Raw genomic sequence first — 10,528 nt, forward strand, 5'->3', positions numbered from 1 at the left:
TCCTGCAAAGGTTATTCTTGATCCAGCTGTGCCAAAGACTCCGAACTGGTCTCCGTGATTGATGGGCGGCCCAGTAACGTCCGTGGCCACACTTCGCACTGGCTCACCTTCATAAATCAGTCGCGAACAGAAAAATCGTGCCAGATACGGTTTCTCCAGTTGGGGTCCTGACTCCTGAGGTGAGAAACTGCTCCTCCATGACTTTTTAAATAGATCCTCGGTTTAGATTCCTCGAAAGGTTGGAAATTATGACATCTGTAATCAGGTCAATGCAGGAGAGTGAGGGCTATGAGAGGTCCTCTATGTTCTTTGATGAGCATCTCATCTTGTTTTGTAAAGGATGGTCTGGGTTTGTGAGGGTCTTCCCACAGGTTCTAACAGCGTCTGTTATCGTTTCAAATAGAACAATAGAACAATCGTCTTTTTCCTCTCAATAATGCTGCAGTCTTCCATTTTAAATGCAGCTATGAAATCCTCTTTCCTTGTGCGAAGTGTCTCATGGATATTGATTTGGCCTCCTCTCTTTAGTAGTCACTGTTTTCTTTTTATTGTAACTTATGATTGTTAGCGCAGCATCGCAAAGTATCTCATCTGTGGCAGCTCTTAGATCCTCTGAAAATATGGACCAAAGCAGAATATTGCAGAACAGTCTTGCATGCTTTTTATATTTGTCTTATTCAAAGGAGGGCAGTGCTTATCTTTTCTTACAAACATCTTACTCAGCAGTAAAGCATGCACTTTGTTTACTCCTAGATTAAAGGCAAACCACCTGAGCCCGGCGATGGCACTTTGCCACAGTAGGAAGATTAATACGGGAAATAGAATATGAAACAACCATATAATTCTGGTATCTGTAAGTCCTGATATGTGTAAACAGATAAAAGAATGAGTGTAAGTAGAATGGCTGTTTTTTCCCCCAAATCAGGCTTTTAGAGTTGTTTCACCATCAGAAAGTCACCAGTTGGTCAATAGGGATATTTTTGGAAACCCACACTGCATAAAAAGGTCATTAGTTCTGTTTTAAACCTCAAGTGACCCATTGTGGGCCAGAACAAACAAAACCCAAATAGCTGCTGTGGTAACTCTCATGTTTTATCATTATGACTCTCTTGGGAAATCTCAAGACACGTAAAACAAAACAAATATATACTTAAAAAAACTAAAAACTTTAAGGAACTGCTGTAGTTTCAAGGAAAGTAAAGCTCATTTTGAGTAATCTATAGTTTAATGCACAAAGAAAAAGCAGAAAAAGCAAGTGTGTGATATTTTGCTCTCTGGAGCTTAGACCACTGGACATAGTTTAAGTCCCTTCTGGCCTATTTATAGTGTTGGCCCTCGCAACAATGTCATCTGTAACTCGACTCCATCTGTTAAGTCAGAGCATGTTGAATGTCAGTTGTCAGAAGCAGAAGCACCACAGTCATTTCTCACTGACTGTCTCACAGTGAACTTCATGGAGTTTGTGGGACAACCAAGTCCTTCTGAGGCCTGTAACCTCTTAGGAGTTCCAGGCCTCAGCACCGTGGACCTGGATGATGATGAGGGCGACATAGTTATCGGCATCAGGCCCAAATCCTCCCCACTCCCTCGGAGAAGGACCTCTGTCAGTGACGAGGACTCAGACCCCGAGCCACCCTTGTCTGGCTCCAGAAGAGTGTCCTTTGCTGATGTCAATGGCCTCAGCTTGGTGCAAGTGAAGGAGTTCGACACATGGGATATACCCAAACTGCCTGGATATGAATCTTCTGAGGGTGAAGGCAACGATGCACAAGAGTACTTGCTCTCGCTGCTTACCTTTTCTCGTCCACTGTCAACTGAAGACCTCTATACTAATGTTCGGGAGCAGAAAGTGGAGCTGGAAACACTTGAATTACTTCAAGGGACCACGATACTTAAAGGGGTAATCCGTGTCCTCAACATATCGTTCAATAAGGCAGTATACATCCGAACCACACTGGACTCGTGGTCCACCCACTTCGACCTCCTGGCTGAGTATATCCCCGGCTCCAGTGATGGCGTCACGGACTGTTTCTCATTCAGGCTCACCTTAGTGCCTCCATTTGGGGAACAGGGAGTTCGGGTGGACTTTTGTCTGCGTTATGAGACTCCTGTGGGCACATTCTGGTCCAACAATAATAACAGGAACTATGGGCTCTTCTGTCAGCACAGAAAGAAAGATGAGAAAAAGACTCCACGCAAGCAAAGCTTGACCAAGAAAAGCTGCCTTAAAACGACCAGGTGAGAATATGAGAGGTTTCTTTTTTACAGGTAGAAGTTTTTAAAGATCAACATTGCTGGTTTTGTTTCCAGTTGCAATTTGATTCATTTGACTATAACTCAGAAAAACTGTCTGTTATACCAATGGTAAAACAGCGGATGGTTTCATTTCAGTTCTTTGATTTAAGAATTTCTTTACCCAAAGGGAAATTTTGACCAGAATCCCATAAATATTAATATATTATAATTGCAGTCATTGAATAAAAAGGCTAATTCTGCATATAGGGTGCATCCCCTGCCATATGATGCTTATTTAAGTTAGTATTATGTCCAATCCAATAAACCGTTTCAAAGCAAATTTCTGCTCAGCCGCATTGAATCCAGGCTGTATGTGAATAAAAAAATTGCGCCTCTCAAAAAAGGAATACAGTCTGCATGTTGTACTAAGCTGTCACTGAGAGACACCATCAGCAAAATTTCTTATACTTTTTTCCTTTGAAAGAGACACAAATTAAGTCTGACTGAACACATTTTTATGAATTCGCAGTCAGAATTTCTCCACTGTGGAAAACATTTCAGCAAAGGAGGATTCACCCCAGGACAATAATTCAACAGGTGAATATTCATTTTGCTGATTGGTCCATGTCAAAGTTATACTTACTTTGAAGTCTTAATGATATGTTAATTCTATCAATGCTGCAAATCTAAAATGTCCACTTTCTCCAGATGTGTCCAGGCATGGATTGGAAGCAGGGACTATTCCAGCCATGAAAGTTTCGGAGGAACAGAAACAAAAACTACTGGTGAGTAAATGGCATAGATCAATTGTCTGTGCAGGTTACGTTACACTAAGAGTAATTATCCTAATATCCCGACTCCTTTATTTGAGACCTTGTGAAATGGTTTACATTATTTAGAGTGTGCCTCATTCATGTTCATGACTCGACCAGTTTGATGTATTATTAGCTATGACAGGGAGCGTAGAGACACCAGCGTGTTTCTCTAAGGCTCAAGAGAAACAGAAAACTCAACCTGACCCCTCGTGCAATTTCTGAGAGAATGTCACATGACTGGAGCTTGAATAGCACAGCGATACATAATGTACTGTGCACCTAAAGGACACTTGGTGCTTGCAGTTTGCATTTCCTCCGTGTCTCATATTTTGACATGCATGCTGTTTGTTGTGTATATCTTAAGATTTCATCCTCACATGTCAATCACTCGAGGTGGGAAACATGCAACACTAAATTCCGACCCACTTTCTTTAAACAGCATGGCTTTTGTGTCAGCAAGCTGCAACTAATTTATCCTTGTTGATGGACAGATGGAGAACAGACAAAACAGCAGCCGAAAAAGTCGCAGAAAGGCTGCACGGATGGCCCGAGTGAAGGACTACTTTGCCCAGAAAGGAGGAGGAGTAAATGACAACGAAAGAGATGACTCGCCTTCACAAATTAAGGCTGCCGGAGATAAGAATTCTGAAGAAAACCACAGAGATGTGAAATCACTATCTGAAAGGAACCAATCACACGGTTCTCAATTTGTTTCTGAACCTGCTGAAAGGTGTAGCAAACTCCTCCAAGATGCTACGTCAACAGCACACGACGACACATCTCACAGTGAGTCAGGGAAATCTGAGAGCGTCACATCTGCTAGTTTAGACACATTACCAGGAGGTGAGAGTGCGTCGGAGCTTCAAGACAAGCTGGTCCACACCGATAATGAGCCTGCTCCTGCAGAAACGCCAAATATCAATGCAGTTGTCACTAAAGCCGAGGGAAGCAGTCGGAATCAAATCATGAGTGAAACACATCCAAACAGCATAGCAGTAGTGAGCAGTGAGAGCCTTGTTAGCCAGACCGGCTGCTTCACATTTGGAACTGTGGTGGCTCCACTGTACCAACAGGTGTTTGGCAGAGTGGGAAGTGAAAGTCAGGATGTAGCTGACAGGGGAGATCCTGTTTGGGCAAGACTGAACATCAGAGACATAAATGCCCACACTGAAAGAAGACAAAATGGTTGTATTAATCCAACAGATGCCAGTGACAATGGAAAGCTTGAGGGGGGTGTAAGTAATGGTCAGGAGCCGACACCTAAATTCTTCAATTCCCCACAAAATAGACCTATTGAAGAAGAAAACACCAGTGTGAGCGTAAACGGCATTGTGGATTGTGCAGAAACTCTGGGCGAGATAGAGGAAAAACAGCTTGTGTATACTTCTCGAGATCCAAAACTTCCTCCTGAGGACACATTGGAACTTTCCCAGACTGGAAACATTATGTCAAATACTGATTTGCTGGAATCACACGTATCTCAGGAGAGCATAGATCTCCAGGGAGAAGTGCTGAAAGAGCAAGAAACCCAGGACCTCAAAAGCCACATCACAGTAGAGAGAGGACAACTCCTGCACACATACACTCAAACTAAAACTAACCAATATGAAACAGAAGAAATCAAGGTCAGTCTACCGTCATCAGCTGTATCAGGTCAATCTTGTCAGATCGTATCAGAGGATGTTATTGAAGAGGCAGAACAACAGACCAACAGCAGAGGAGAAAAAAATAATGACAGTGAAGAGTTAAACAATGCCGTGGTGGCTGTATTGAAAACTGACATTTCTGTAAAAGAGGATGAACTATTCGATGTGAACAATGAATTAATTTCAAACCACACTGACACTTTAGATACTGAAGAAACGGACACTAACCTTGTTCCTTGTGTACTTGTCGAGGAAGAGGATTTTGCAACACTTGGCACATCTCTAGAAACTCCCAGAGAGGTGGTTAACATTAAAGAAGACAACGAAGAGGCATGCTGCTCCAAGGGAGATGAAACAAAACCCTCTGGTGAAATTAAGGTGCAGGGTGAGGTAGATGTTACAGTGACAGAAACATTGATAAACATGGATGAAGGTCATGAGGGCATCATGTCTTTGGGGCTTGAAGGTCAAGATACTTTGCAAATTGATAAGCACCCTTCAATGGAAGCTGCAATGGATCTTGATTTCCCAGAACTTACTAGATCGAAAAACTGGGAAACCATGGTGGAAGAAGAAGAAAATAACATAATAGGTGAAGAAGAAGGGCGTACTGAGTACATCCAAACAAAAGAGGATGTTATAAAACATGAGGAAAATGAGGAAACAACGGAAGAATTTATGGTAAATGTCACATCACTCGGAGTAAAAGAAAATGAAGAGGTGAGATCAGAAGACAATCAGAAAATAACAAATGTCAATACAGGGCAAATAACGGGAGAAGAAAGAGAAACAACAGATGTAAAGGTCGAGTTAGATTATCCACAAATCACAAAAACTGAAATAATGGCCAAAGACACAGAGCTTGTTGAGGAGATTGAAGTACAGAAAACTGTGGAAGAGGAAGACTCTGAAAACGAAAAACATGACGAGTTTGAGAAAGTCTTTTCTGAAGGAACAAATTTACAACAGGAGAAAGATGGAAATGACACAATGGGAATGGACATCAACAATGAAGTTGAGGGAGGTTTGAGGTGGGAGGACCAGATAGTACCAGAAGAGTCAATTGAAGTGCAGGAGAGTCCATATCACAAAGAGGAAATGGGAGCTGTTGAAGGAGCTCAGAGTCTAAAGGCAGATTCATGCATCGCACTAGACGATAAGGATAGTGGAGAGGCTAGTGTGGAAGAAAGTTTACAAGTGTTAAAAAATGTGGTTAAAGCTGATTATTTGTCTGCAGTAGTAGACAATGGACAGGAGGGTGTTAATGGGGGGGTGACTGACAAAGAAGATAACAGAGAAAGACTAAATCAGACTGAAATCTGTCTACATGAAGAGGTGGTGGAGGAGGAGGAGGAGGAGGAGGAGGAGGAGGAGGAGAAGGAGAAGGAGAAGGGAATTCAAACCAACACTAACATCACACATGATTGGTCCAGAGCAGAGAGTGATTCTGGAGACATGTGCATTTTAACGGATGAGCCTGAAAACAACCAAGCAAGCAACGACAGCGCTTCAGCCGAGTCTGACTCAGATGACGAGGTGGAGCTATACATGCACTGTCTCAGGGCTGTAAGCACGGGAGCTCAGGCCCATAAAGACAGGAACAATGACGCAGGGTTTACTGTGAGCAAAAGGCCCTCTATAAGCAAGAGCAAACTGCTGTCCACACCGATGCCATCCATCAGCGAGTCTCTGGATGAAGAACAGCAACTCAGCAACCTTCAGGAAAATCATGAAGATGCAACGACAGCTGCAGCAGCAGCAGCTCTGACAGCGTCAAGTGGACAGGAAAGCGTCAACCAAAATATTCCGTGGTGGAAAGATACTTTTTCCTGCAGCAATATCTCAAAAACATTGTTATACACCACCTTGTTAGTGGTATTTTTAGTCGTGGCATACCATTATGATTTTCTCGCCTGTTTTGGGCTCTACTTGATATCTGTGGTCTGGCTCTACTGTCAAGGGCAGAGACAACCGGCTAAAAACAACAACAGAATTGGATGATTTATATGTTAAAAACATGCTTCAGTCATAATGATGTTTAAAATGGACTCTCCAGGCGGAAGATGCTGATGTGATGCACATTTTCCCAAACACAATGGTAAATTTTGATATTTTCCGGTTAATAATGATCGAAGAACAAAACAAGATTGTACAATAGATAAGCGTAATGGGCTTTTGTTTTTAAATATATAAACACATATCAAAATAAATGCTGTATATTCCCTATGGGAGGACCTAAACTCTCTGTTGTCAAGAGTATGAACCAATTTCCTTTATGCTTTCCTGCTGTACATAAGACTCAGTGTCCCTTCAGCCATCAAGCTGTTGAGCATTGCACACATTGATGAGTTGTGCTGAGCGTTTAATCCTTTTTTGAGGTGCAAATGAAAAATATCAGTGTGCTGTGTGCCTGCTATTAGAAATAATAGCATATGTGTTTAGATTTAGCTTTCATAACAATAAACAATTGTCTTTTTGTGTTGCTGTTTCAATCGTAGATTATGAAGTGCAGTTTGATGCCAAACACTAATTCACATAGTACACAACATGCAAATTAAGTGAGAAGAAAGGATTCCTTTAATTTCCCACTATTGTAAATACATTTTCAACGGCGACAAAAGGCCACTTAGCCCTGCCCATGCCACAGACATCATAAACCCTTCAGAGATGCTGGCATTCGAGCTCAGCTGGATGAACCCTCTTCCTCTTTACGCCACTAGAAACTGTGTTTTAACAAAAAACTTTCAAATCTTTCATTCATCTGACCACAGAGCAGATGTTTACAGCCTTTACACCTTAAACTTAAGTTTTGACATAAGAAGATATCATTTTGGATTGTCGTCTCATACAGTACGGTTTCTTTGCATGACACAGGATGAAATTTCTGTGAACTGTGTAACAGTGATTCCTGGTTCAATATATTTCCTCAGAATCAATAAGTTACTTTAAGTAATCAAAACTTCACAGTTTTACCTCAAGGAACATTTTGTGAAAAACTTTAACATTTTGTCTGTGAGGTTTGTTGCAGATTTGCAATTGTCTCCCCACCTTTACTTCTGAGACTCTGCCTCTCTACAATGCTCTGTTTTGTACTCAGCTCTGTTTTATAACCTGTTGACAAGTCACATAATAGATAGAAAATTAATTCCTCCAGGTTTTTTCATTTGAACCACTCTCAGGTTTTTGTTGCTCTCGTTCCAGCCTTTTTAGATGTGTTGCTCCCATTAGATCCAATCATCATGAAATAGATCTAAACTTCCAATTTAGATATGTTGTCAACATTATATCATGACATTTTTTGGAAAGTGTTTCCTTTATTACTTGTATCTCAAATTGGTGTGCTGCTTAGGAAAGTGGATTAAAGATGAAACAATAAATTGTGTTTTCCAATAAACGTCATGGTATTTTTGCAGAGTAAAAAGAGCATAGGCTGACAGACAATCACTTGCAAGCAAACAGGTCGCGTGCAGAAGATTGTTGCTCTACAAAAGAAAATGCTGACAAATGAAGTTGGTGTTGTGTTATATCAGCGATCTGCGGTCGAACACTGAAACTGGAAAAAGAACACAGAAACCAGATTCTGACTCGACTGATTGGATTCCTATTCATGTTTCTGGTGTGCTGTTGTTTTTTTTTCAATCTTACCTGCATTGTCTTCAAATCAGGTGTCTTGTTATCGCCAGCTATCAGTCGTAAAATATGTTTGGCATCAAGGTGCTCAAAACTATTCAAACTTCAACTTACATTCAGCTATTCACACACAAGTATTTGACTTACAACTTATTCATTTTACTGATTAGATGCACCTGCAAGATTCTCTGAGCTGAGATCTAATAAATGGACATGAGGACAAGATAGGGAAAAATAATTTGAGGGGATTATTTCTCCTTAGATCTTTTTATTGTGTAGTCCGCATCTGGTAAAGAAAGTCAGGCTTGTTTCCAAGATGTCATAGTTCACTACACATTTTAATCAGAGCCTAGGCGTACTTTGGCACTCCTCTACCTCGACATATCGGGTAAAGCAATCTGCTCTTTGACAGCTTTCAAGTCGGTCGGTATTTTGTTTCAGATTGAATCAACAACAAATTAAAACAAGTCACTTGGAGCTGTTGCATGACGTTCTTGTTCTCTGTTTTCAACTTTGGCTTTTAGCTGCCAGAATAAAGTTACCAGAGGACTGGAGAGTGATCCACTGAAAGGATTACCACTCCCTCTTGAAAGGAAACACAGGAACATATTTGCCAAGTCAGACAGAAGGGCATGTCAGTCTATCAAGCGGAGATTATGACCCTTCGCAATTTTTTATTTCCAGCTACAGCCACCAGGAGTAATTTATCATATATTTTTTTTCAGATTGATTTATGATCTGACCTGTCATATCAAAATTATTGTGTTACTCTTTGTTGGCTTACTGACAGGAAATCATATTTTTCTTTAACCTGAAGTATAAATTAACCACAGATGGACGTTTTAGCCATGTGTCATCTGTGCTTAGGATCATACACTTGTTGGATCACAACATGACAGCTACAAAGTTCAACAGTTATATAAAAAACACTGGAGCCAGTCAACTGTCTTCTATACTACAAAGCCATATCTGCCATATCTCTTCAGGTGTTTATTAGGCTACTTGAGTGATAAATCAAGAATGTTGTGACAAGACCTCGCCGTGTTCAAGCATGAACATGATTTACTAAAACCTTTAGTGTTGACATGAACTTTTGATGTTTTATTTATTGGGCACATTACGAGCTCCATAGTATATAGGAAATAATAAAAATGACATGCAACACAAAACACATTTATAGACAATATTTGGCAGACCAATACTCCTGAATATCCACTAAGCTCCTTTAATGACAACATTAAAATTAAATCCCCAACATAAAGTCACAGTGACCCCAGCGGGGATTTCTGCAGCTAAATAAACGATGCAGTAACCGTCTTGTGCTACGTGTTATTTTGGGAGTTAGAAATAGTCACGTACTATCAAGGGGTTTAAAAGAATTCTGAAGCACAGTTGGGATAACAAACCTTGTAAATACAGCTGCAGCTGCACATCACACTGAATATATGATTAAAACAGTTCAAAGATTGTAAATAAATATAAGGTAGTCAGTAACCTGTCTTTGAAAATATATGGCCTGCACAAGGCAAATGGGAAAGAAACCATTGGGTGGAACTATGTACACATCTATTTTTGAGTAAAACGTAATGCACAGGAATCAAAAACATTAAATATAAACATCTAATTATATACAAAGCTATTGTTATGAAAAGAATTGTATGGATGTTTTACATTATTTTTAGGGGGTGAATACATGAGAATTTGTTTTTCATTGGTGATACAGTATGTATTGTACCGGTACAGTATATTTAAAAAGTGTAATAATACATGTATTGCACACATATGGATTACATATAGTTAACATATTTCTTGTTCTCAAAAGTGCGATTCTGAAGTTTTCCCCCTTTCTGTTTGACTGTTTAATAACTATACTCTATAGTTTGTAGATGTACTTGAAAAGAGCCTGAGCTTTTTTGTTAACAAGGTTGAGGGGTGACGATTAAAGTGATATTCTTAAAAACTCCTTCCCTGACAAAGCATTAATACGCTTTCAGAGCTCCATCCTAACAGACTATAAACCATTTTTGGGCTAAATCAGATTATCTCACTTCAAGTCAGGTAGCTTGGAGTTCTGTCTCTGGTGCAGCAGCAGCAGCTGAATTACTGTATGTTCTGTACTATTGAACATGTAACTTCCACATTACACCTGAACTTGCATCTCATATCATTGCAGGTATTCACTCAGTCATATCAGCTGTCAGT

At 40.3% G+C, this 10,528-nt stretch overlaps 1 protein-coding gene across 1 annotated transcript; it reads left to right on the forward strand.

Moving 5' to 3' along the window:
- Nucleotides 1-1,453: 1,453 nt before the first annotated feature.
- LOC308116531 (protein phosphatase 1 regulatory subunit 3A-like) lies at nucleotides 1,454-4,412 on the forward strand (the record flags this gene model as incomplete). Its single annotated transcript, XM_080474782.1, has 5 exons — nucleotides 1,454-2,238; nucleotides 2,765-2,832; nucleotides 2,944-3,020; nucleotides 3,542-4,285; nucleotides 4,395-4,412. 5 exons carry the CDS (start codon nucleotides 1,454-1,456, stop codon nucleotides 4,410-4,412), a joined length of 1,692 nt encoding a protein of 563 aa, XP_080330908.1.
- Between the last annotated feature and the right edge of the window lie 6,116 nt (nucleotides 4,413-10,528).

Source organism: Lipophrys pholis (genome assembly GCF_963383615.2).
Source record: "Lipophrys pholis genome assembly, chromosome: 11".
Lineage (NCBI taxonomy): Eukaryota > Metazoa > Chordata > Actinopteri > Blenniiformes > Blenniidae > Lipophrys > Lipophrys pholis.